General features: G+C 50.0%; 2 protein-coding genes across 4 annotated transcripts in view; both read right to left on the reverse strand.

Moving 5' to 3' along the window:
• Positions 1-1,753: 1,753 nt before the first annotated feature.
• TGFBR1 (transforming growth factor beta receptor 1) lies at positions 1,754-22,802 on the reverse strand. Of its 3 annotated transcripts, XM_064161281.1 has the most exons (9): positions 22,590-22,802; positions 16,932-17,183; positions 16,331-16,573; positions 15,237-15,467; positions 14,230-14,397; positions 13,380-13,536; positions 8,195-8,319; positions 7,524-7,654; positions 1,754-5,905 (listed from the first exon to the last, which is right to left on the reverse strand). In XM_064161281.1, the coding sequence occupies exons 1-9, from the start codon at positions 22,666-22,668 to the stop codon at positions 5,780-5,782; spliced, it is 1,512 nt and encodes a 503-aa protein (XP_064017351.1). In that variant the 5' UTR covers positions 22,669-22,802; the 3' UTR covers positions 1,754-5,779. The 3 variants fall into 3 exon arrangements, with proteins under 3 accessions (XP_064017351.1, XP_064017349.1, XP_064017352.1); XM_064161279.1 differs by lacking the exon at positions 1,754-5,905 and having other exon boundaries at positions 7,178-7,654; XM_064161282.1 differs by lacking the exons at positions 1,754-5,905; positions 7,524-7,654; positions 8,195-8,319 and adding an exon at positions 10,846-12,850.
• Positions 22,803-26,676: 3,874 nt separating this feature from the next.
• LOC135184831 (collagen alpha-1(XV) chain-like) overlaps positions 26,677-27,800 on the reverse strand; it is a 47,889-nt gene continuing 46,765 nt past the window's right edge. The window contains exon 34 of the mRNA XM_064160972.1: positions 26,677-27,649. Coding sequence (XP_064017042.1) covers positions 27,433-27,649 — 217 coding nt within the window. The 3' untranslated portion in view covers positions 26,677-27,432. The remainder of the gene's footprint in view (positions 27,650-27,800) is intronic.

Consider the following 27,800-nt stretch of genomic DNA (forward strand, 5'->3'; position numbering starts at 1 on the left):
GCTGCTGTGATTCCTAATCCCGTTGTACTTTAGCTTTACACACGATAAAACCTTGCTTTGCCGTAATTGCTGCACATGCAGATTGGGAAGGCGTGGCAGGATGCACTTAGATTTGCAGCCTTACCCTAATTATCACTAATTTGTCTGATCTCTGTATCAACAGCCAGATAGCTGCCTGATAAGGCCGTGCCAGATTCTGAGCACCTGTGGAAAGCTTTTTGGTGCCGAGGCTTGTTCAGCTTCCCGGCTCTCTCTTGGGACCAAGTGAGGCTTCACAGCTAGCTCAGGTGCCTCTTCAGAGGGACTGGCAGAGGTCGTGAGCACGCCTATGGGACCGTGCCTTGCCAGCCGCTGAGCGAAGATGCTGCCTGTCTCTCCCGGCTAGGGCTGGATTGCCAAAACAAAGCCTTTTTTCAAGATTTTGTTCTTACACAGGCAAACTTCTTCATTCAGGCAAACCTTATCTACTGAATTTTCCCTCCATGAGATCTTGGCTAACTTTCCAAGTAACAACTAATGTATTTTCAAGTGACCTCACCTTTTTAAACCCAGAAAACTAGAGTTAGAGAAAAGGTGAAACACAAATACAAAAGCAAGGTGCAGTTGCATTTATAAAGTCGTAAATAAAGTTTTGAAATTAAAGCCAACAAATGTGTCTCTTAATGCCAAATACAAGGCCTGCACTTAGTTTTAAGCCAGCTGAACATGTGGTGCACAGTAGCGCTCATAAAGTCCTGTCATAGGCAAAGAATGTTGCGTACCTCAAGTCTGGAAGGATAACCCACTAGATAACGTGAGCTACATCACTAATCACAGTTTGTTGTGAAGGTAATGGGGTAAATAAGAATCTGTCATCATCATCAAGTCTAAGTTAGGAAATTATTTTATTGTTTTGGAGAGGAATTTTAAAAGCTTTACTTTGTGCAACTTCTCTCCACAGAGCAAAGGACCTGAAAAGTGAAGCTACCTGCCAGTCTGCATTTTAACCCCCCTGGGATCAGCAATGAGGTTAGACTTCTCTGCTTCTTGAACGAGAATGCTGAGGGAAACAACCCGGACCTCTCCCAAAGGTGACTTTGATGCTTTACTGTGCTGTGAATTGTGGTAAGAATTACATCATGCCCAGCACCTACGGTGAGGGCTTTTAAAGCGCCCGAAGGGCATTATAGGCTTTCCTCCCTCTCTGAGGCATTGCAACACTCTCAATTAACAGCCTCTGAAGCTCTGCAGTTCATTGACTGCCATCCACACATTTCCATATGAACACCGCCTGCGAGCACGGCAAAGCCGGGAGTGGGCGGTGTGAAAGCTTCGGTGCAGCTGAGAACGAAGCAGCTTTTGCTGCTTTCCAACAGAAACAAAACAAGTGGTGTAGACTGGCGGATGAAAAAGGGGAAGGCATCAAAGTCTGGGCTTTGCAACCAGTGTCAGGCTCTTACAGTCAGTTTCAGCTAAAATAAGCAGCATCCAGTGACAGCAGAGGGCACGGGCCCCGGACAGCTGACGACTTCCCCCCTCTGAAGGAGGACTTTCTGATGATGCTACCTGGGTATGTCTGAGCCACAACCCATGGGAGCAGGCCCCAGCGTGGAAGGGTGAGATGTCACAGTCTGGGTTGTTTCCACATCTTCTCCCTCCTTCAGAAACCCAAGACCAGTCCAAAATGGAGTTGTGCACAGGGACAATCCCCTCCAGCACAGCCAGATCCACACCTACCTGCAGCTGCTGCCTTGGACAGACAACTCACGCCTGGTGAAAAAAAACAAAACTTGTTTATTTCCACTGCTTCCATCTCTCTACTGTAGTGTAAGCACTTAACACGAGCACCCGCTCCTCTGCTGTGCTATGCACAGCCCACGGCGATGCACCCTCTACAAACACAACACATCGGGTCAGGAGGGAAATGCGCAGATGGGGAGGCTTTTAAAAAGTGACACTCTTCTGTACAGGATCCTCAGCTCACCCCAGAGGTTAACATTTACAAGGCAGTATTCACACAGCTATGCAAGGGCAGGTGCTACAGTGACAGAGCAGCGAACTTGCCAATACAATACAACACGAAATTGAAGTGTTTGGGGCACCAGACAATACAGTGAGTACCGCTGACCTTGTGGGCTTCATCACAGCCACCTTTCTAGGAACGTGAAACTGCAGGCCCAGAGAGTGCTCTGGAAAACACACACTATATACACGAGGTAAAATGTACCTTGGTCTCTTCAGAGGTAATTTGAGTTTAAAGCAACTGATATGGTGAACTTTATTTTGCTTTTAAAACACGGAACGACTCAATGCCTTGCAAGCATTTGGATGGCACAACAGAAAGAAGGAACTAACTAAAAGGTGAATTTCATGGCAGTCACACTCAGAACCAGCACTGAAAGGAATAGAACAGCCTCTGTCATTTGACACCTTCTTGTCCCACACAGGCAGGCCCCACATCTCTCCCTATGTACAGAGTCTCACTTGGGAGCACAGTGGAGCTCCTGCAGGGGACGGCCTGTCACGCTTGGCAAGTCAGCTTGAGAAACAGCCCAAAACTCCAGCGTTGGGGATGGAAGGTCCCTGAAGAATTCCAGCACTCCAAAACCAGTGTTTTGGGCTTTTCATTATCAGGCTACCTCCAGTGCTCCTCATTCTCCATGTCCACATTCTACCTGTCCACACCACGAGTCTGTAAACCAAACTGAGGCTTCGACGCCACTGAAATGTCAGACTGACAAAATCCACACATCTCAATACATCAGGTTTGTAATATTTACAATAAACATTTGCATCAGTATTCATCAGAAACTGTTTTGGTATATACTTGAAATGATACAAAATTAATATCTTGAATGCTAAAATATTTTGGTCCCCCTGGATTTCCAAGAGCAGATCTGCTGATTTTACAATCTTAATTCAAAAAATACTTCGGTGTACCTGTGCCCATATAGAGAAGATATGATCTCACACAGGTAACATTCAAAGGTACATAATATATACAGACACAGCCTTTGTAAAAGGTGTTCAGTTAGTATCATGGAAAAGAACAACAAAGCTCCAAGCTGTGGTGTCAGAACCCAGGATACAGACAGCTCTACTCAGGATCTCGCTGTGCTGTGTTCCCACTGGGGTGGGACACCTTCCTGGTGTCACACCCTGCAACAAGCATCTTCCCCACGCTGCTTTCACAAGCTTCTACTACACAGCTGAGAAGCAGAACCACGTAAGAGCAGCTGCTACCAGTTCAGGAGAGAGAGCAGACCAGTGACTGAGGCAAGAGGCACTGCAGAGCTGGCTGCACAACCTGCGTGCCTGCTTTGCACTCTCCTCTAGGTGCAACTTGCATTTTAGGAAACTGACCCTTAGGGTGCTAAGGTTTTGGTGGGGCTTAGAAAAGCTACTAATGGAATTATTTGTGAACTATGTTGGGAGCTCTCTCATGTTATCTTCCAGATGACTATAAAAACCTGAAAGCATGCCAATAACCTGATGTCTCTAAAGTATCAACAGCATCATTTTAACGTGTTCAAAGGTCCAGCTACACCTATGAACAGCTCTAGATCTGACAAAGCTGTTTTACAAAGAGGCCTCTGACATTAGTATGTCAGTATAGTAAATTCTATTCTGATGCTGACCTGCTTAGTTTCAATACTTCTCTAGACACACAAAGCTTGTTTGAGGCACATCAAGCAGACAGACCTGAGAGTTTACTCCAACCGTTCTTCAGAACAGCCACAACTGCTGTGTGCACACTTGCACAAAGGCAACAGTGCACTGCAAGTACCTGCAAGACGTCATTTCCGACCCAGCTTTGACAGAGGCCTGAAGCACTAAGCCTGAGTACTCAGACAATGCCAAACAAGCGTGAGCGCAACAGCTGCACCTTGCAAACCCAGCTCCTACAGGAGGCAGGAATAAAGCATTTAATTACCTGCAGTGCAGCCTCTGGATGATGCAGTTCCCTAAACCCATCTTCAAGAGAGCACTGAGGATGTGGAGGTGTGGAAGAGTCAGCCAGGTGCTTCCCTTGCTCAAGTCTTGTTTCACCACACAGCTCCTTCTTACTAGGCTCACCCACCCTTCTGCTTTCACTGCAAACTGTGAGGAAGGATCAGCTATGCTCCTGTTAGCAACCACCCTGCACTGCTCCTAGCTCTGAAAAACTCAAGAGGGCTGGATGCTGAGGGAAAGAGAGCACAGTAAAGGCTGCTCTCTGAGTTGGATGGACAGTGATGTGCTCTGAGAGTAAGAGTTGGTACATGAATTGCCAGGCACTGAAACGCTACTGAGTGCTTTGGGTATTAATGAAATCAGAAGGCCAACCAGTCTCTTCCTAAAACTGCAACTGAAGAGTAAATACCCTAGCAACAGAAAGTTCTTCACAGAGAATTCTCCATATTAATTCCCCCACTCTCCATCAGAAATGTTTTCGGTTTAAAAGCAGTTTGTGAAAATCCTGTGATGTCCTTCAAAGTCTCGGGCAAATCTTGACTAAAGCCATGCATACTCCTCTGTGTTCTTACAACACAAGTCCCCACAAGCTTTGTTCTTGTCACTATGAAGAGGATTGCTGGAATCCTCTGGTGTTCGTACCCAAAGAGCTGCAGCTCACCATTTTCTGTGTATGAGGCACATGCAAAAGATATGCACAGAAAATTTATAAGCAGCTTTGAACTTTCAAGTGCAAAAGCTCAAATAACTTCACCCTCTTTACAGGTGCAGTTGATCCTTGTTTAACTGCAAATACTGTTCTCTCAGCCCTAAGGCTCTGCAGAACTGCACAGAAAACACGCTCTTTGCGTTTGATTTCACGGAGAGAAGTCTCCCTTAAGAACCTCTTACCCCTCTCTGCTTTTCTGAAGCAGGCAGGTACTCCAAGCATTTCAGGAGTACCATGGTAAAAATCTTATATAAAACTAGGATTCGTGATTTGACAATTACAAAATAAGACAGTTAGTTAAGTAGCTTACACTATTTAAAACTACTACAGTGGTTTAGAGTCAGACTTTGGTGAAATTAAAGATACTCCATGGATTATGGACTCACTGAAATGAACATGACTCAGATTTTTAGCTAGACAAAGGAACAGCCGATTTTAAATGTGTTTGCGAAACCAAGTGTACCATAGGCTTGGTCTGCTCCTGCTGCTGCACAGGAAGAGGCTCCAAAGTGGCACTTTCTGGTACAATACAATCTGGTCTGAAGGCAAGGTGATGTTCTGAGAAAGTGGGAACCTCCCAGCAATCAGGTGTAGTTGCATAAGTCATGTTCCTGCTACTGAGCAAGGTCAGTTTGCAAATCAAGGTAAGAGCCCAAGAGATGAATTACCTGAACAACTATCAAAGCAACTCCATCAGCACACTCACACTGAATCCCAGAGCTGTGACAGGAGAGTCACTGTACCAGCCAGGAGTGAAGCTGCCTCCGGAGCCATCCGCACCTTCTAGGACACTGCTGGGAACCAGCTGGGCTGTAACAGCGACCTCCTGTCTTTAGCAGGATTAGCTGCGAGTTAAGACCAGCCATCGACCTTCCAAATACAACATCAGACGTTAATAAAACCAAGACCAGACTACACGATGCTTTGTAAAGAACCCAGGAAAGAGGCTCATAGTGCACAGAAAGGACCCGACACAACTGCTCAGCACATCCACAAAGATCCTACCAAGTGATGTTCCTATAAGTACTAAAAGGCAGCAATATCCTTCTGTTCCCCCAGTGAGGTAGAACAATTGATCCTCTTCACAGCCACTCCAGTGGGGGCGTGTGACAGTGTTCCCTCGGGGCAAACCCAGGGTCACATCTTGATCCCCTCCTGTTGACTGAGTTGCGACAGCGTCTTCTTGATGCGCAGCGCCGTCAGCCGGGCGGCCCCATTGGCGTACCAGCACTCGCGCATGATCTTGGCCATCACCCGCAGAGCCTGCCAAGAGACAAGACAGGGTCACTGCTGCCGCCCCTGCGCAGGCAGGCAGAGTCACCTGTAAAGAGACGAGGAATGCTATCTGCTGCTGCTGCTCCAAGGCCAGCCTCTGCTGTGCCTCAGCCGCTCCACACGTTTCGGACACCTATCGCGAGTGCTACAGCTCCACGGAAGAGTGCAGGGTGTAAAACCCCTCAAACACTTACTTTGTTTGCAGAAAACCAGAACTGTTTAAAATGCCAGCACTGCAGTCCCATGGATCCGTTTTGCATGTGCCAGAACCCTTTCCTCTTCCATTTACAGGACATCAGATCTTACCAATCGCCTTGCCCCTGCTGCAGTCGGAATCACCAGGTGTTGTGTTGAGCCCTGGTGGAGCCAACTCTAAGAACAAAGGTGTCTGCAAAGGCAGGAGATGGCTACTATGCACACCACTGCCAGCATCATGACCTTGCTGCAGCACCCGAGGCACAGCCATGTGCACACCTCACTTCTAGGACTTTGGCTTAGAGTCTCAGCTTCCTAACAACCACGTTCACCTTTCAGAGTGGACACACAATCTATTAAGGCCACCCCCTAGTTTTGGATGAGAACTGCTTAGAGGCTACTCTTGTCAATCTGTAGAACATTCCTTACCATACCAAGATGGGGCAACAACCCCCGAGGGTGAGAGCTCCAAGCCAGCACTCCTGGAGAGAGATCTCCAGCTGCAGCAGCTGGCACAAAGCTGGCTAGCTCAGGTACCTTTGCTGCCCCTGCTGCTGCCCTGTGGGGGCAGGCAGCTGACCCCACACAGTCCCTTGCTCGTGCATGCCTCAGTGGGATGGGGGAGAGAATCACCAAGGCAAAACTGAGAAAGCTGCTGGGCTGAGACGAGAACAGGTCACCAGGCCACAGGGGAAGAACAGGCCAAAACAAAGGGAACTCAGTGAAACAAACCCAAGTGTGTACCAGTGCAACCCAAGTGCTTACCCAAGCAACCCACGCCCAGCTAGCTCCTAGGCAGCACCTGGAAAACTAAGCCTCCACCCTGCTCTACTGCTGAGCAAGACACTGTGTGGTGTGGAACACTGCTCTGATCCATTGGGGTCCTGGATGCATTCCCTCTCAGCCTTTGCCCACCCTCAGTCTACTCAGCAGTGGGGGAAAGCAGAGAAGAGAGAAAGCCTTGAAGCTGTGTAAGCACAGTTCAGCAGCAGCCACAACACTGGTGTGCATCAGACTGCCCCGGGCACAAATCAAAAACACAGCCCCACAACTTGCTGTTGGGACAGTTCAGTCAGTTCCCACCAGCTACATGATTTATCTACAGTGCTGCTTCCTGAGCAGCATGACTCAGAGCAGCTTCAACTGACACTGGCATCACCTGTGCTCCAAAGGAAGGGGGCCTGGAACCCCCCAGCAGGGTCGGCTATTAATTTGGGTGAAGTCACATCAAATACTAATGTGTAACCAAGTATCAGTGTCATTCATTAGTGCCACAAAGACCTGAATGAAGTGAGCTGCTTCTAGAAGCAGCAACCCTTCTCCCTTCAAGAAGCAGCAGAGTTTTCAGGCCACTAAACCCAGCAAGGGCCCTGGTGTCCATGTGAGCAGATCTAGCAAAGTCGGGCAGTACCTCACAGCTCTGCCATCTGTTTGGAATGTTGGGCCTTAGCTTCTGCTCGCACACAACCTTCCTCATCTCTTCAACAGAAGGGTCTGAAGGAACGAGGTCATAGTACGGCAGCTGGTAGTCCTCATGGATTCCTGTAAGGGGTTGAGAACAGCGTCACTGCGGCGAACAGGGAGCTCTTCCCACAGGTGCCCTACCGCTGCTTTGCTTTTATTTAACGACTGAAAATCCTGTGACAAGTGCTGGCAGTACCCTTGAAGAACGTTTAGTGCTGCCACTTCTCTATGTGTTGAAGATGGAGGCTATCTTAACCCTTCCATAGGCTGTGCTACAGATGCTTCTCAGGAGCAGACTTTTTTGCTTCAAAGAAGGCGTGGATGTTATCTGAGCATGTGACAGCTAGCCCTGACTTGTGCTGTCTGCCCTCCGTCCTTTTCTCCTCTCTGTGCAAGAGTTCAGAAAGCAATGAACACAGACAAGGGTATTTCCTGTTCTCCTCAGCAGCTGTGGCTCACCCAGAGGTGGAACAAACAGAGTTTTGTACAGCAGCAACAGCCAGAGAGTCTGGGGCAGGCTGTCTGCCACCCTGCAGCCTTTAAAGCCAGTTCTCTACTCGCAGCGATTCTTGGTCTGCAAGTTACTTGCAGCTCCCAGCCTATGAATGCTGCACCTACCCCCAATGGAGCAGCGCCGAGCGATCTCCCAGAACACCAAGCCCATGGCATAGATGTCTGCTCGCTTGAAGGACTCAAAGTGCTTCATGTTGATGGAATCATCCAGCACCTCGGGGGCCATATACCTGTTTGCAGTTCAACACATCAATAACAAATACTGTAAGTTCAGTGCCACCGAGGCACACGTCCAAGCCTGCGACATTAATACACAGACCCCACATTACCATACAGCAATAATGTATTGGTTACTGGAACCTAGTCTGCTGTGAAAGACAGCAAAGGAAAATCTACTTCCTTAAGGTTATCCAATCAAAGATTGGGGAAAATTATCAGCAAAGGAACAGGGGCACAAGCAAAACATTAAGTGATGAACAAACAGAGCCCTGAACTTGACAGGCACAGGATCAGGCAGACAACAACGAAGGCCAAAAGCCTCCAGTTGCTAACCGATGGGCTCTGGAGAAAGCCCAGGCACGGCTTCAGGCAGGGCCAGCCTGGGTGCTGCTGCTGCTGCTCAGGAGGAAGGCAGGACTGTGGAGTCAAGGGCGGCCTGCAGGCCTCCGCAGTGCTTATCAAGGGATCGTGGAACGGTTTGGCTTGGAAGGTGCCTTAAAGATCACCAAGTTCCAGTCTCCTGACATGGCCAGGGACACCTCCCACTAGCCCAGGCTGCTCAGGGCCTCACCCAACTTGGTCTTGAACACCTCCAGGGATGGGGAAACCTTTACAAAAAGGGGGACTGGGAGTAAAAGGACAACAAAAGGGTCAGTTGCACAGACAGCTGCCAGTCACTAAGCTGGCAGGACTGCACCCTGCGCCTGCTCACCACAATGCCTCTAACTCTGCTCTTTCTATGCACTGGCACCCCTGTGTGCCTCGAGGGGTGCCTGTCAGCCACTGCAGACAGGCATGAGTGAGGCTGTGGAGCACAGGAGAGGGCCCTAGGCACATCAAGGGTAAAGGACTCGTAACCCTGCAAGGACTTGTGAGACTGCAGAAGGGAAAGTGTGCTTTTGAAACACAACTTCAGTCCTGACCATCTGGAGAGAAGGAAAAGGCCTGGCTGCCCACTCTCCTGTTTATACATGCTTGAGAGTGCTTTATGTGGGTGCACAGCTCAGTGTCTCACCACTGCTTGAATCCCAAGCAAGAAAGCTACACACATGGGCTGGGACAGACAGAACCCCATCCTGGCTGGGCTCCAGGGGCCCTGCAAGAGGAAGCTCTAGCTCCTGGGATCTGCATCTACTCGTAACATTCTCCAGCAAGGCTCGAGAGGGAACAGACCTGAAGGCCAGTTAAAAGAGCAGCACTGCTAAGGACAAACTGGAAACAAAAACTCCCTGCCACTGCAGGAGCTGCTGCTTCACCACATAATCTCTGAGCCCTGCCATAACCCACGCCAAGTTTTTTTAGAAGATGTTTTGGTTGATTAGAAGTTGGGTTACATATTAACAACTGTGCTCACAAGGAAAGTTTACCATACTACATGTCCTGCAACAATCAGTGTCAGACACTGGAGGGCTGAAAGCTGGTCATGGCATCCAGGTGACTGTCACCTGGTTCAGTGACTGGGCCTCGTGCAGAAACACCAAGCCAAGTGTCAGTATGTATCACACTGTGCGAGCTCCTGCCAGCAGCATCCCTGCTGGAGCGGACGAGTGGTGCTTGCTGCCATCAGTCAGTACCAACTGCAAGCTCCTGTCACAGCCTGCTACAGCTCTGCCAGCTCAGTCCAGCACAGGAGGTTCAGCAGAGCTCAGGTGCCTCTCCACAGCACTGCTCTTCTGGTCCCAAGCTGATACAGCAGTGAAGCAGGCAGACACTGACTGGAGGGCTTCAGAAAGCACAGGTACAAAACCAGCATGCAGGTTACTGGGGTGGAACAAGGTGTAAGGCCACAACTGGGGCAGCCACAGAAGCCTGTGCTCAGATTCATTTCATGGGCACTCCAGATTTTCTTCTCCTGATGCCAGGGATGGTGAGTGGGACACAAGACACACCAGAACTAAGTCTCAGGGCTTTCAGACTGTTCAGAACTCTCAGCACTGCTGTGCCTCACAGAAATGACACAGAAGGAAGTAGAGGCTACCAACAAGAACAAAAATGCAAGGAGTCCATCAGAGCTCTCTTATAAGATTACTGCCCAGGCACATCAATTCCCCACAACTGATAAGCACAGCACAGCTGTCCAAGCAGCAATGTCAAACTCACTTCAATAGTGTCTACTGAGTGGCAGGAGAGCCTTGAGATGATGCATGTCTCTGATATGGGCAAGGCTCAAATTGTTCCAGGCCACTCATGGCCAAACCACTTGCGTCAAGAATGCAAGACTGCTAGGGGTGTTTTAATGCTCTCCAAGGGTTTTGTGTTATGGGATAATCTTATGCTGTTTCATGTGCCTAAAAGAAAGAATATTTGATCTATCTTAAGACCATGTGGGGATGAGAAGAGCAACAGAGCTGAAAAAACACCAAGCCAAATGCCATCTAAGGCTGCTGGACAGAATCACTTGCACAGGCAGTACAGGAGATTGTCTCAGCTTCTACAAATCACCCCAAGAACAAGGATGTTAGCAGGAATGGCTATCAAAGGCCTGAATGGAGCTGAATTCAAACCTGCAAAAGAAAAAAACGTGCACTCCTCAAACATGACTTGCATTGAATTTATTGGCAAGCTGACCTCTTACCATGATCTTCCATCAGTGCATTTAGATTGGCATTGGCCTCCCCAACACAGGGAATGGGGACTGAGTGCTCAGAAAGCCTGGGAGATCACTGCTGAAACAAGGGAGGTGACGGGCAAGCAGGTCACCTGGTGCAGTCCCAGCTGAGGCATGCCACAGCTGTCAGACAGCAAGACAGAAACAGGTAGCCCCTTGTCAGTGTGAAATGCACTGCTTGTCAGAGATAGCACTGCAGGCTACCCTTGACCTGAGCAAGGGCTGCAGCTTGGGTCCCTCCAGGAACAGAAGGGGAAGTCACACAAAGACACTCACAGGTGCTAATTAAGCATGGCCCTGCCAAGCTTCCAGTGCTCGCTGACCTCCTCTCCCACCCCTTGCAGCCCAAAAGCTCTGCATTAAGTGCCTCAAGTTCTTTTATGACACATAGGGAGCTTGGCACCCTTAAGCAGGGCCTATATGCAAAATCTGGACCAGGTTTGTTCTCACAAGCACAGCCTGAATTTTCATGGTTTGGGTAGACTGCAGAGAGGCCCCATGCTAAGTGCAATTCACAGCCAAACTTCTTTCAAAACACAGCCTGTTTCAACTACCACAAGTGACAGTTGGGCCACACTCCTCAAAATAAAAAGAAAACAAGATTGAGCATCTATTTTCTTTTCTTTGCCTCAGGGAGTGAGAAAGGGATTCCATCTCCTCCTCAGTTTAAAGCTCACACTGCTTGCTTCATTCTGTAGGCTGAGCCGTGAACACACACAGCTCACACGCTCTGGCAAAGCTCAGCCTCTGTACAGGACTGAAATCAAGACTCGCTCAGAGAAGGGTAAGCCTGGCTCAGCACCCAGATCTCTCACCTAAGAGTGTGCCTTGCTTGGTCCCTAGATCACATACTTTTACAGCAGATAACCATCAGAAGAATATGAACTTGGTCACATCTCCCTGAACTTGCACACAGAGCTTCCATGTGCAGAAGAGGTACCAGCAGTGGCAGCTCATGGGAGCTAAAACTGTCATGGAAAGGCAGGATCTGAACCTTATCACAGAAGACATTTCAGGGGTGCAGTTACCTACCCAGGAACATGCAAGAGGGAAGAAGAGGGGCCTGAGCCTTTTATGGGAAGGAACAATGTCAGAGGTAGGAGTGACTCAGGTCTCTAATGTGACAGACAGACTCAGTCTTGCTTCTGCCCACTGCGTGAGCAAGACACTTACTACAGCTTTACTCTTGTGAAGAAGCATGAGGCAGGTGAACAAGCAACTGAACAGCCCCTGCACAAGAAGAGATCTTTTAACTGGGATCTAGAGACAGCTGGAAGGGTGTTTTCTGCACAGATCAGACTACAGAAGGGCACTGATATGCCCCTTGTTCCTCTTTGCAGGCAGGTGCAGCAGAGAAAGCCAAGTCCTGCGTGGCTGCAACGACAAATTCCAAACCAGTCTGATGGTTTGCTGGTCCCTGTGGATTGAGAGAAGCAATAACATCCAGCACTTTGCAGTCCAGTAGTAGTAGCTCAGAACACAAAACTCATCTGCCCATTTGTGTGGCGTGTTTGGAATCAGTAAAAGATGAGCACGGCAGAGATGCCATTGACAGCCAAATGCCCAGTACTTGTTCTAAAGTCTTTTCTTCACTGAGTCTTTCATGCTTTTTTTCCTCCAAAAAGCCACAGGCAAAGGGGCATGCTAAGTCATTCTAAACCAACAATCACCACCCTCCATCCAGCTCACAGAAGATATAACAAAAATGATTTTTTTATGTATGGATCAGAGATAGAGCAACATCAAGGCAGACTCTTCTCCAGCACTGCCTGGACACAGGCTGAAGTTAATCACACATAGCCCTGAACCCAGGCAGACAGACTGCAGTTTGACACACTCTGAGCCTGCAGGCACCCAAAAGACAAAACCTGCCCACACTGCAGACCTGCTGTGGTGGATCTCTGTCAGTGCCGCCGCCTCTGCACACTATACACCTGCACAGAGTGGAGGAAATCAGCACCTACTTATTACTGTCTGGAGGGTCAGGTTTCTGCACTAGTTGACAAAGATGCCTGCTGCTCTAAATTGCCCTGTTTCTCTCAGAAACACAATCCCATGCAAGCCCACATTCAGGGCTCTGCACCTTGTGTGTTCTACCACAGAGGATACAGACAGTGAAAGCAAAATGTTCCATTTTCTGAAGTGTGAAGCTTGTCTTACACTCCAGATTGGGCTGCAAGCAGCATTTCCATGCAAGATAAGGCAGAGAAGAACAGACAACAGTGAAGTCTCCAAAACTCATTCATGAAAGTCTCCCACTTGCACCCTACAGAATTTTCCAAGTACTCTGCCAAGGCTCAACATGCTTTCCAAGCACCTGCTAAGCGAGTTATCAGATGGTACAGCAGTGCTTAGGAGCTCCATCTGCATTATTTACACATTCCTGCGTTTGTTCCCTTGAGTGTCTTCCCTGCAAAAGCACCTCACTACGGGAGACCCCTGACACGCCCTCAGCGCTGTCACCTCTTTGTCCCCACTCTGTGGTTGGGGGCGATGTCGATGGTGTCAGTGGCTGAGTCGTGCCGCACTGCCAGCCCCAGGTCTGCGATGCAGCAGGTTCCGTTTTTCTTGACCAAGATGTTTTTGGATTTCAGATCTCTGTGGGCAATTGCTGGTTTGCCTGTAAGGGCAGAAACAAAGCAGAAGCACATCTGTAAATCAGCTACCTGCCATTATTCTGGGCCTTGTGCAGATTTTGTCTGAAGATACACAACTCTTTCCAGCTCTGCTCTGTGTGCATCAGGGTAACTCCTGGATGAGTTCACTGTGAGCTGACTGTCCACAAGAGCCCTCAGTTCCTACTGAGTCACTCCAATCTAATGCTCTTTTCCCTCCTCCTGCAGGTGTTTATTGCACACACACAGGTACTACTGTGAGAAAACAAGTTTCCAGTATCTCTGGAAATTGACCCAAATCAAAGCTAAGATACTACAGGCACCACTACTTAGTGCCTTTTAGCAGGTGTTTTGCAGGAAGTATTATTAAATCCCAGAACCTGCATGTAGCATAGAAAGGAAGGTAAAAAACCCTTCCAAATGAAGAAGTTCTGCTGACTCAGAAATTACCACAGGTCCTAAACAGACACTTTTCCATTCACTCAGCACCACAAGGGATTTGCTTGGTATCTGTGGTGAGATAGCTGCCTCCCATCACACCAGTACATAGCTGTGTGCAAAGCAGCTACACCCTGATAAAGCCAAATGCTCTAGTCAAGAAGAGAGGTCTAGTAGGAAGGAAGAGCTATATGCATGCAAGCTATAAAGCACTCCAGTGTCATCTATACAGTTGTATGGCTGAGCAGTCGTAAGGTTACCTTGTGTGCCAACAATTTCCATGTGAAGATGAGCAAGGCCACTGGCAGTGGACAGAGCCAGTTTGATCATTCCTTCCACTGTCACTGTGTACCTATTGAGGTAATCAAAGAGTGATCCGTGCTCGTGATAGTCTGACACCAACCACAGCTGAGTCCATGTACCATTGTCTGCAAGAGAATGCTGCCGTGAGTGCCACACACACACAGACACCCGACGTGTGCCACCGTTATTCCCAGTTACCAGGGGCTGGTGCACTTTAACTCCCAAAGCAGAAGCCTGAAAGTACCACTTGAATTCATTACTTCAAAATCAAAGTCAAAACCCACCTCACTTTCTGGCCAAAAGTGAGGTTTCCAGGAGGAACAAGAGAATGAAAAGTACTGGTGGTGAGCAAACTAGCTTGCTGTGTGACTGCTCGCTGAACCAGGAAGGACACCTGCAGATGTCCCCAGGCACACAAGTGACAGATAAACACTGAGTGGTACACATTGTAAACTAGTGGACACAAAACACCTTGAACTTTTAGCCACGGAGAAAGGATTGTTAAAGGAATTCAAATCAAAAGGGGAGCAAAAGGCCTTTTTTGCCTTCCAAATGAGTCCTCTAGCTCCTGCTTTATATTAAGAGAACAGGATTAGAGATGATCTCTTGCACACTTCTCTTATTAGGCTACCAGGGAAGCACAGGTACAGGGCTTCAGCAGATGTGCGGGCTGACAGGATAAGGCATCTACATTTTGAAACCAAGCTCAGCTAGAACTTATTTCACCTTGCTTGTAGACGTTACACTTCATGGAACAGTCACCTCTCAGCTTTAAACAAAGCATGTTTTTCAGAAATAGAAACTGCTCCTTCATTAAACTTGTGGCAAGCTTGCCCAACTCTGAAGTGCTCTGGTGACAAAACTGGTTTCTGCTACTCTAAATTGGACCCTCACAACCTTTTCCCCTCCACAGATATTCCGATGGGGCTCACAATGAAGAAAATTAATTCAGTGTGTTACAAACCTTTGTTGTCTGCAGCTATGAACCCCAGGATGTTCTCATGCCTCAGCATGACTGTTTGGTAGATTTCTGCCTCTCGGAACCAGGAGCGCTCCTCTCTGGAGGAGAAGATCTTCACAGCAACCTCTTCCCCTCGCCACTTCCCACGCCAAACCTCTCCGAAGCGACCCTTCCCAATGCTTTCCTGCAGCACTATAGTTCTTGCAATTGTTCTTTGCACAAGTAAAGGTAAACCTAGAAAGGAGATTTAACCTTCAGTAATTACTTACTACTAAATATCAGGTCCCTGTTCCATTACGGCATCTTAGCACGCACAGACTCCCAAGTTTTTATTCACAGGAGGATTTATCTGGCACACCATCCCTTATCAGTGCCCGTCAAACCACCATGATCCCACCAACAGCCCTGGGGCTGTTCAAGGCAAGATTGGACGTGGCACTTGGTGCCATGGTCTAGCCTTGAGCTCTGTGGTGAAGGGTTGGACTTGATGATCTGTGAGGTCTCTTCCAACCTTGGTGATACTGTGAACTATCTTAGGACTGCAACAGCAGAGACTGTATGCAGTGAGAAGACCACTGCCTCATCTTTCCAGAGCGACAACTGCTGAAATCAGGATTAACTCTTGATGAAATCAAGGGAGAGAAATTCTTCAGATCTGGTCTGCATAATGCCTCTGTCCTACAGACAGAAAAATGGGTACTTGCACTTAGAATCCAGAATATTCTCCATGTATCGCCAGTTGCTCACTTAAAGCTAAAGAAAAAACACTTCACAATTACCTTAACCCCACAGAAAATGCTAATTCAGATATGCTCTGCAGGAGTGACCGAGTCTTACCAACAGAGGAAACAAAACACCGCAGATAGCCAGCTGCGATGTTCCCTGCACATCAGCCTGTGCCCTGGTGAGGAACAGCAGCAGCAACTTCTTTTACTTCACAGGTTGAGTCTTGGCTGATACTGAACCAATCCACATGCAGGCAGCTTTTCTAGTCATTTCTACAGCTAATGCTGAGTCTGTTGGACAATATTTAAAAACCCTGACGCCTTGGCAGGCTCTTAAACACAGAGCAATTGATGCTAAAAGTGTGGCAGTACCTGAGCCAGAGCCTGAAGTTGTCATATCATAAATTAAATCCTTTAAGGTAGTTCCCTCTGATATAAAAGGGCGATCCAGGGAGGGATCCTCTTCGCTTGGCACGCGGTGGTGGATGACAGTCCGGTTGTGGCACAGGTACAGGATCAACATCAGTGAAATGCAGACAAAACAAACAGGTCCAGCAATCACAGCAGCCAGTTCCACGGGTCCTAGATTGGAAGCTGCTTTTCCTGGAGTAGGGCCTGAGAGCAAAAAGAGGACAACATGGTAAAGCTGCAGATAAACGTACTGTACTCCACAGTGAACTGTCTGTTAGAGCCTTTACACAGCAGCTTACTCAAGAATCACAATAAGCATTACAAAGGACAACAGTGACTATGGTCTAGCCAGAGTTTCCTTCTAACCTGCACGAGCCCTCACACCCCTATCCAGAAGATTACATTTCTTGTTCCAAATGTCTTGAAGCTTTATTTGCAGAGTCTAACCTGCACTTCAGGGTGTTCAAATTCACCAAGAACTTTGAACGTGAATCCTCCACTCTAATGGACTTCTGGTAACAAAGGAAAGAGCATCCCCTCCAAGCATGCCCAAGCCCCTCACCTGGTGTTGGGATGGGGAGCTCTATTTTGTTGCAGTGGTCTCTGTCACAGCAGTGAGGCACAGTGATGACCCCATCCCTAGAGGAGGAGGCGCAGACGAAGGGCCTGTCCCGAGGGATCAGGTCGATCTCTGCTATGCACATGCTGTTGTGGATGACCTTGTCTGCCGTCCGTGTCACTGAGGTGAAGCATAGCCCATCTGTCACACAGGTGAAGTTGTCCTTTGTGCAGAGGTGGCAGTAACACTGCAGTGCTGCGTGCAGAGGGGAAAAATCCCTGTTACCACAGGAGCAAGTTCCGAGTGGCTACAGAAAAGTTCAAAACACTGAGAGGAATCTTCTTGGCCACACAGAACTGGAACACTAAAGAACAACACTGAAGAGATTTGTAATAGGAAAAACAGAGAAGTTAGGAGATGAGCAGGTGAAAATGGACTTCAGAGCTGGAGACATCTCCTTACGCAATGCTGTGTTAAAAAGGGAAGGCTGCAACCTCAGGTGTCTCCAGGCACAGAAGCTGAATCTCCACTGCAGGTCCTCACATTCCAGACCTAGACTTCCGTAAGTGCAATTCTGCTCTTTCCAAACTGAATACAAATAATGCTTTTTTCCCCACAATAACCACGGCTTTAGTTGTGACAAACAAGACGCTGCTGACTACCCAAGATTAATACTTTATTACTCAATTTTGCACTGAGGAAAGGGCACATAAAGGTTTCATCCTCATTAAAACTCAAACTCTGCACGACCTGCAAACACAGGCAGACTATGGCTCAGACCTGTTGAACCTGACATGACTCAATCTCCTCGTTCAGTGATCAGCTGCACTGGTGAAGGAGGGGGCAAGGAGAGGGGAGCAGGAGGACAGACTAATCACACCTGAGATGGTCAAGTTTTGCTCTCCAAAGTGCACAAGTTCTTGGAGAAGGAAGACCACTACTTCAAATTTCTCCCTCCATTCCCTCCTGCACTCCCAGGACCAAAGCCAGGCAGCGCCGTAGCAGTAATAACAACCTCGGTATGCTCTGGCTGTGCTGGCTCACCCATGGAGGGACAGCAGCACCGGACTAGTTGCACACATGCAGAACGACTGCAACACAGAGCTGTGAACAAACCTGACACCTCAGCTACCTTCTCACTCAAGCCTCAGGCCACGTTTGCCATGGTACAGGTATTGCAACATGTCTACATGGAGCCGCTAGCACCACGTTCTCCCAGCAGCCAACGGAAAGCCATGCCTGTTTGACCTGAGGCTTAGGAAATCAAAGTCCAGACAGCGGAAGGGATGCACCGAAGTTACACAGCAAGCCAGGAACAGAAACTGGGCCAACACAGCTAACTTAGTGCCTTCTCCACTGCATTTCCTAACTGCACCATGCCCACTGCACAGAACCACTCCTGCTTGAAGTGACTGGCTCCCAATGCAGGAGATAGTGAGACAATGCAGCGACAAGAGCCCCTGTAGCAGGTCCTGTCACACAAGTGACCAGCTGCACACTTCTCACACCTCAGTCTGATCAACCTCTTCTGCTGAGTACTCACACTCCCACTTTGAGAGTTTTGGATTCCCTTTTAAAATGTCTCTCTTCCACAGGTGCTGCAGACTGGAAAGCCCACACTGAGCACCCAGAAGGCTGGAATGGCACAGTGAAACCAGAGAGCCTGACAGGACTGAACAGAGGCTGGCCCACAGGAGCTCAGCAGCCAATGCCACCTTCAGAACACACCGCACAGAGAATTAAGTGCACCTATGCACTAACCCTCATGTACCTGCCAGCCTGGTCTGTACCTCTTGTCTTTCTGAAGTAAGAAAATGGCACAAAGCCTTTATTTTTAGCCTTGCACAAGGCTATGGATCTTTGCTGAAATCCTGCAGAGCCACTTCAGGCAGACATTCAAACGATCCCCTCAAACACTACACTTGACTCATCTCTGAACCCTGCTAGGTGAAGACACAGAAAGGTTTAGGTCTTGCAGTACCTAGAAGACGGGCACGTTTTTTTCACCCACCGTGCCTTCCACCCGTTTATCCCTCTCAGAGACACTCATCAGCTGTTGTAAAGTAGCAGCACCAGAGGTCACACTTCCTGGACAACTTTCACATGCACTTCACTCATCGCTGTGAAGCAAAACTTCCACTGGAAAAAAAAAAGGCAGGCTTTGGCAAAGTGATGCTCTCAAGAAAACAGATAAACGACTTGGAGGCACTATCCTCAATTTGCAAGCAGTGATAAAGCCTCGTGAGAAACCCCAGAACAGCAGCGCTGTATTCTCTGCCATGTAGGTACCCAACGGACAGGTTCGTTGCACCCACAGAGCTCAGCAGAGCTCCTGTCTCTTACAGCAGGACACACCCAGACTGTGCTTCTGCCCTCTTTCACAGAAGAGGATGCTTTAGAAAAGCAAAAGAAAGTTACCATTAACAGCTTTTACCATAATTTTGCTGTGCTGTGAAAACAGAAAGAATAAAGATCTCCTTCACTTGCACTTTTAAAGCCATTCCAGCACACAAAGTGTTCGTATCTGCAACTGGAATCCACTGTGTGAATGCTGGAGCATCCAAGAGAGGACTCCACAGAGTCTGAGAGGCCAAAGGTCATGGCTGACACAGCTGAAAACTTAGGGCTGTTCTACACCTCAGCTACCTACTGTGATTCCTTACCTGCCTGGCCTCCATACAAACCATGCCACAAGACAGATCACTTACTGGCACAAGCAGTAGGGTGAAGAAAGGCAGCAATCAGAAAAAAGTCCAGCCCTTGTCAAACCATGACAACACCAACAGTGGCAAATCATACCTTGCACTGATGTCAGCTTAGTACTCCAGCATTCAAACACAGAATCACCAAACGAACCAGGCTGGAAGAGACCTTCGAGATCAGGTCTGACCTATTACCTAAGATCAACTAAACCATGGCACTAAGCACCAACCTTCTGCCTACGAGAACCTTGGATTCCTCCCCTCTGCCCCGTACCTTTGGATAGGGGGAAAAGGAAGCCCATACCTCTCCTGTCCCTGAGATTCTGCAGGGAAGTCGTTGCCTTGCTTGCACCTAAACCTTTCAGACCTTAATTTCATGGCTGAGATTAAGTGAAATCTTTGAACAGAGGTACTAAAAGGTCAAATGAAAGTAGAATTTCCTCCAGTGTGTAAATTGGATATGCCACATAAGAAAGCTTGCACTATTAAAACCTGCTGCATCGTCACGAGAACACAAGAACCACCAACAGTTAACTTCAGCTCTCTGCACTGGTTCCACAGTAAAGGTTCTACTTCCTCAGTAAGAATATGGGCAACTAGCACTGCATTTTAGTGCAATGAGCCACATTCTCTTTACAGCACAGCTCTCACCTGAGACCGAATTACAAACAGCATGGTAAAAACTCAGATGAGCATGTCTTAGAGCTGACAAAAGCTGTGGTGCCCCTCCACTTCACTGAATCAGTCAGCAAGGTTGTTAGAGACTTCTAAGGCAACTGAGTCCGACCACCAACCCAATACCATCAGGGCCTGAAGTACCATTTCTACGTGATCATAGAATCACAAAACAGTTCAGGATGGAAGGGAGCTCAAAGCTCATCCAGTTCCAACTCCCTGCCATAGGCAGGGACACCTCCCACTAGAACAGGTTGCTCAAGGCCTCATCCAGCCTGGTCCTGAATACCTCCAGGGAGGGAGCAGCCACAACCTCCCTGGGCAACCTGTGCCACCTGGGCAACCCTCAGTGGAAAGAGCTTCCTAACATCCAGTTTCAACCTCCCCTCTGCCAGTTCAAACCCATTCCTCATCACCCTGTCATTACCAGACCTTGTCAATAGTCCCTCCCCAGCCCTCCTGGAGCCCCCTCCAGATCCTGCAAGGCCACTCCAAGGTCTCCTCAAACCCTTCTTTTCTCCAGGCTGCAGAACCCCAACTCTCTCAGCCTGTGCTCACAGCAGAGCTGCTGCAGCCCTCTCGGCATCTTGGTGGCCTCCTCTGGACTAGCTCCAACACTTCCAGGTCCTGCTTGTGTTGGGGCTCCAGAACTGCCCCCAGGACTGCAGATGGGGTCTGAGGACAGCAGAGTCAAGGGGCAGAATCCTCTCCCTTGCCCTGCTGCCCACACTGCTCTTGCTGCACACCAGCACAGGGTTGCTGTCTGGGCTGCACTCACACTGCAGGCTGCTGTTGAGCTTTTCATCACCTCAGACCCCCAGGTCCTGTTCCTCAGGACTGCTCTCAGCCATTCCCCACCCAGCCTGGCGCTGTGATTGGGATTGCACCCACCCAGGTGCAGGACCTTACACTTGGCCTTGTTGAATTTAATGATTTTAAAACACTTCCTGAGATGGGGACACTACCACCTCCTCGAGCAGTCTGTTCCTCTTTAAAACTCAAAGCAGAACACAACCCATCACAGAACAATTTCAGAAGTGAACCTATGCCAAAACACAGTTTGTGTATCTGCCATCATCATCTAACTCCAGGTAAAAGTGAACCCTAAACAAATCAGAGTGTCTGTAACATTTGTATACCCCATTGGAAACAAACTGCTAACCGAAGAACAAAATAGGCTTTTTTTAAAATGGAAAACATCTGTTCCGTGCATTTTTGAATGTTATTAAGAACTCCTGCTTCGCGCACTAGCTCTGCCAACGGCACGGCCCGACCGGAAAGCAGAGGTCCCGAAGGCAGCAGTCACGAACCCAATTTACTGCACAACATTCACCAATTTCCATGCCGTTCGCTCCCCGCAAGGCCGGCAGCTGCCTGTCTGGCTACAGCGACCGGTAACAGAGCCCAGACACCGAGGTGCTTGCTTCCGAGCAGCCGCTGCCAGCGCACCGCACCGTGCCGCGTAACGGAGCCGAGCCTCTGACGTGGGAGCGGAGGGAGTCTTTCGCCTTCGCTACACGGAACATTCAACACGCACCCAGGCTGGCCGCCGCTGCTGGCTTTTCCCCCCGCGGCAGCGGGGTAAGCGCGCCGCTGGGAGCGAAGGCAGACCCCTCAGCACGGCAGCGTCCAGCCGGCCCGGGACCGGAGTCGGCACACGCCGGCACCTCCCGAGAGGGCCCCCCTCATGGGCCACTCTGCCGCAAGGAGGGAAGGAAGTGCTCCGTCACCGATCATCAAGCTGCCTTCTCGGGTCACGGCCACCCGCGCCCGCGGAAAAAAGGCAGGAGTGGGGCCAGGTGCACCCCCGGGGGCAGGGCTCGGCACCCTCCCCAGACCAGCAGCGCGGAAAAGTTACACCGAGAGGACACCACCGAGGCGCTATGCCGAGCGGGCCGGGGCGGGCGCTGGCGGCGGGAGGGTGTCAGGGGGAGCCACCACGGCTGTCGCGTTCACCCATCACCGTCACGCCAGCGGGAGCCGCCACTGCCGCTCCGGGCCTGGTGCACCGTGCCTGGTGCACCGTGCCTATCCCCCGCCGCGGCCCCTCTGGCGGAACCACCAACAAAAGGGACGAGCAGCTCTCGGGCTTCACCAGACTCGGACACCGCGGGGAGGAGGGGGGAGGAAGGCGACTCCGCCCCAGCCGGCCCCTCCGCCATGTTGTTGAAAGGAACCGACGGGGACACGCAGCCCCCCGCCGTTCTCCTCCCACCTGTCCCAGGCGCCACCTCGCCCGCTCCCTCCCCTGCGCCTCTTCTCCCCCGGACGAGCGCTCACTTACCGGCAGCCCCGGGGAAGAGCAGAACGGCCGCCAGCAGACGCAGCAGGGCCCAGGGCCGCCGAGCGGCCGCCGCCGCCATGGTCCGGTCCCGACGCCGAGGAGCCAGGGGGCGCGCGCGCGCCCGCCGCCAGGATTCCGCCTCGCGACCCCCACTCGCGCCACGGCCCCGCCCGTGCCTGCCGCTGGGGGGTCTGGGGCAGCGGCGCCCTCCGATTGGCCACGGGCCGCGCGGCCTCCCGCCCCTTGCGGCCGCGGGGACAACAGCGGCGGGGGCGGGGCCGGGCCCGGCCGGGCGGGCGGCGATTGGCGCGGGCGGCGGCTGGGGCGGGCACGGTCCGAGCAGGCAGGGGCTGCGGCGGGTGGCCATTGGCGCGGGCGGCAGTGGGGGCGGGCAGCGGCGCGACGCGGATGAGGACGTGGTCCGCTACGCGGTGAGGTTGCAGGCTTGGCTGGCTCTGGCAGCGCGGTTCTGCGAGGTGCCTGGGTGGCGGCGGCACGGAGCTCGGGTGCTCAGACAGACGCTGCAGCTTCTCTCCAGAGCGGGCTGAGCCGACGCCTAGCGCGTCCTGGTGCTGAGGGAGCACCTGGGCGTGCGACCGAGGCGCCGCTGCAGGCCCGATCGGGACAGCGCTCTTCGCCTCCCGGGCTCTCTGGCTGCGAGGTTCGCGGTCCCTCCACGGAGAGAGGAGTTGAGCGGCGCTCAGGTTGTCTCCGGAGAGAAGGAAGCGCTGCTATAACCGAGAAATTGCTCCTCCTTGGGCAGCGTGCTGGCGGGACGTGGGCTGAGAGAAGGCGCAGAGCTGACACGCTTTATAGTGGGGTGTCGGAGGGGCTGCAGATGTAGCGCGCAAACCCTGGCGGTTTGTTCCCTGCTGACCGGTTGCCGAACGCGTGGGACAGTTCCGTGCCCATGCTACCGGTCGCAGAGAGACACGGAAGCGAAGTACTTCACATTCACAGTATGGTGGGGTTTGGAGGGGACCTCGAGATCATCTGGTCCACCCTCTGCTAACGCCGGCTACCCGGGATTAGGGGGTTTGGGTTCTCTCCAGAGGAGACTGCGCAGCCTCTCTGGGCAGCCCGGGCCAAGGCTCCATCCTGTCCTGCCTTGTTCAGTGTGCACGATCTGCACAGGCTGCTCGGTGGTCCGCGACCTACACGAGTAGAGCTCATGGGCAGAATCTGTTTCTTTCTCCCCGCTCAGTAAGTGGCCTCTGATGAAGGACCTCAACAACAGCTGCAAGCACTGCTGCTGCCTCCCTCTTGCTGTCGTTTGGATGTTATCCCACAGGAGCCAAATCAAAGACCTAAATACCAAGGAGCAAGTACCTGACTTTGCAGGGTTTGCTTTTGATCTGTTGTGCTGTCGGGGACGGAGGGCATGATAATAACAAAGCACAATAGAGAATGTGGGATGTGGAGCACAAGGATGTTTGTATCTGGTCGAACTGACAGGTCAGTTTTAACTTGTGGAACTGTATGGAGATCTGCACCACACTGTTTATAACCTACTCTAAAAGGGATCTATTTCTGTGGAGGTTTTCTTCCGCAAGGGGATCAGGGACAATCCAGTTCCTTTGGGCACCATTCTGTTGTCATCCTTTCCCTTTGGCCACACCATGCCTTAGTCACTGCTGCATTTGTAACATGAAGCTGGAGTTTTCCAGACAGCCTTGCCCTTGATGAGCAATTCTGGTTTGTTCTCCACACATTGCTTTCCTGTGAGCAAAATGAAGAGGTGTTGCAAGAGGGAAACCACCATAAACCCCTCGACTCTAAAATGCAGTGTGCACTGCTGCCAAGCCCCACAGAGGCATACTTGGGTCTTGGCAGGTTAACTCTGCCACGTGCTTACTTGTCTGTGCTGATGATTTGGCTTGGGGGAGAGTCATATCTGTGACTGGGCACTACTGAAACAATGCAAGGCACTGACACGTTCCCCCTGAAGTAGTGAAATAGGTGGCTTGTTGCCACATCTGTTCTCTGTGGTTTACTTTGAGCTGAAACAAGTTTAGGTCTCTCTTGCATGGGAACTAGGACTTAAGTTCCAAGGCAGGTGTGATTTTGGATGGCAAAAGGTGCTGCTCTGCTGCTTATTGTGACTTGCCTTTAATAAAAACAGGTTCCAGTGGTTTGTAAGTAGCAGCTCAAGTCTCACCGCTGTCACTGTTTACTGTTGAGTGCTTAAGCTGTGCACAACGTACAAAGAGTTACGCCCTTAGAAATAAACAGAAAGTCTTGATCAGGGCACCAAGGGCTGTCCAAGCTTTGGCAAGCTCTCCACAGAGTGATGTTTCTATGCAGAATGGGAGCTTTTCAAAAGCAAGAGCATAACTGGGAGCTGTTAGCCTTTAACCTGTTATCCTTGTAGGAATAATCTCTTTTAGTCTCCACTGTATTTGCGGTGGATCAAATGATTCCTTTTAAAGTGCATCAAAGTTTCAAAATAAATGGAAATTTTCAGCCCAACATGGAAAGATCTCACTTGACTCATTTCATTAATCCAGACTGCTGCACTGGTTCCCTCTGCAGTTGCTCCTTTCAGCCTTGCTCTGGTGTTCATGTTGATGATTCATTTACTTTATACACAGTTCCTAACCTGAATTAGCAAAGCTTCATCCTCAAGAGCACCTGACCTTTGTGTTGAAGTCATGCAGGAAAGAAGTACTCTACTTCGACAGGGAAAGGCAATTCAAGTGCTGGGCTGTTTTTTCCTCTGCCGTGTGCTGAATGAGTACTACTGCTTCTCTTCAGCTGGCACTAGGGAGTATGCACAGCCTCCCTGGCTCTGGTTAAAACGACAAAGCTTTGCAAACCCTCATCTCTGGTAAGCCAGCTGCCGCAGCACAGCCCGTGAGCTCACCACAGCAGTGCAGGCAGCACGGGGCTCTGCTCTCTGTCCGGTTCCTGTAGCCTTCAGGTTCACCTTGGAGGTGGGAAGCAGCTATGCAGAGCTCCTTCACATCTCGGGGGTGGTGCTTGACCATGTCGGGTGCCTGCTAAGCCGTCGATGGAGAGAACGCTTAGCCTTGTGCAAGGATCAGCACAAACAGGGTTTGGGATGCATTTTTGCTATCTCAAACTAGTGTTATCTCCTAAAAATTGTTCATTTCTCCCCAGTTTCCTCTCCACCCCCTTCACACAGCTCTTCTGTGTGATCCGCCTCCTGTAAATGCAATTCTAGGCCTGCTGGCTCAGAAGTGGAAGAGAGAAGAGAAATGGTGATAGCTGGGGGTAGCTGTCTGCAAGCACAAACCCCACTGTCTGTGGCCTGGCTGAGCTGAGTGCCTGCCAGCAGTTGAAAGTAGGTGATTTCTGCTGGAAGCACATAAAAGTACTTTATTGTCCCCCTTGAACCTTCTGTCACGGTGGCACAAGCCTGCCACCCGCAGATAGCCCTTCCAGCTGTGCAGCTGAAGGAGGCTGTCGCTCCGCAGAGCGTGCAGCGTTTTAGGGAGGCAGGCAATTGTGCTGCACACATTTCAGATGTTAGGTGAGCTGGGTTGGCCTCTTTACCTTGTAGTGATGGAGTCGTGACTTTTCCAAGAGAAAAGGATCTGATTCAGCTGACCTTGGAAGGGAAGCTGGGTTTCACAGTACTATGCAATGATCCCAGTTTAGTGCAGAAAGTGAGATTTGGTTTTAACTTTGGAAGATTGCCATCTAATAATTTAACACCCTCTTTGACAACAAATGAGCACACACTCCAGACTAAATCCTAAAAAAATGATCGTATGGAGTCTGAACTCCGTACTTACTGCCTGACAAAGGAGAAGTCAAGATGCTGTTTAAAGTATGCCGCTGATAAGGGCAAAAACCTTCAGATACCACAGTGATGCTGTTTGTGAAGGATGTGGGCACTTAGTGGTTGTTCCTGTCATTGCTGCTGTTCTATTCACAGTTCTTTAGTTCTGCGAGTGCCAGAGGGGTGGCTTCACAAAAAATGAAAATCACTTCACACAACTTGGTGGCTAATAAGGTCTAGAACCTGTTTTCAAAGAGCCGCGGCAGACATCTTTCAGAGCAGTCTGCCACAACAGAAAGTGACTCCCTCAGCTGCAGAACGAAATAAATGAAGGTCAGATGGTTGGTTTGCCTGCATTTACTATGCACAGTTTTACCAGTGAAACAGGATGCTTGGTATTCACACTGCTCAGCTTTCCTGCTAACAATAGCACCAAAACAAGGATGAGATTTCTTCTGGGTGAAATTCACTCCTGCCTAAACCCCTATTCCTGAAATCTGCAAAGAAAAAATTGAAGGTGTGGAAGCTGCTGAACTGATGTGTAAGCACCAGGCTGTAACCTCTGCAAGCTCAAAGGAGTTGGGTGCTCAGCTCCCACTGAAGCTCAGACTTGAGGACCCATTGTTCTCACAGCTTTCTGGAAGCTTCCAACCCTGTAAGGTGCATCAGCCTGCATCAGTTCCTCAGGGGTAGGAGGGGTATGCACGTATATGCGAAGAGTCCATGCAAGTGAAAAGCAGAGCACAGAGCACGCAGCTTGCCGAGCCATGCTGCTTGTGAGACAGGCTACTGGATCTTCCTCACAGGCCGCACTTGGCTTGTGCCCTTAGGTGACCTCCATCTCAGCCAGAAAGACAAGGGGCTGTGAGATCATTGTCGGCAAACTTTGAAGTGTGCGGGCTTTGGGTGGAAGGGCTTCCAGACAGCCACATGTGCATGGGCCACTCCACCTGGCTGGAATGTGGTTTGTGCTGAGGTACCTCTTCTTTGCCTGTTTTTTCCTGAAACGAGCAATGGCAAACAATAACACATTTACATAGAAATGAGCATCAGCTTCTTCTGTCGTAAAGCAGAATGCTCCTGTGTGCCACTTGCACATTATTTTCCTTGGGGATCAGACACAAAACTGTTCTCGATGCAGAGAACAATAAATTGATTACTACAGCTGTACACTTTCTGGTCAAGAAGTTTCCCTGTCTTCAGTGGTGATGCTTGTCCCACAGATCCTGTGTCAGCTGTGTGCCAGGCTTCACAGTAGTTGCTAACCAGTCGGGTCCCGAGTGCGGTTGAGCCATGCCATATTACTTTTTGAGGCCTAAAAGGTAAAGTTCGGAAGTTATTTCCTGAAGAAATGTGTTTTGCTATATTCAGCTGTACACCTATAGGTGTGGTGACCTGTATTTCTGCTTTCCTTTTTGGAGCAAATGGTGGGTAAGGAAAGATGAAGAGAGAGCACAGAGGAGGAA

This window comes from Pogoniulus pusillus, chromosome 21 (genome assembly GCF_015220805.1).
Source record: "Pogoniulus pusillus isolate bPogPus1 chromosome 21, bPogPus1.pri, whole genome shotgun sequence".
In the NCBI taxonomy this organism is placed as follows: Eukaryota; Metazoa; Chordata; class Aves; order Piciformes; family Lybiidae; genus Pogoniulus; species Pogoniulus pusillus.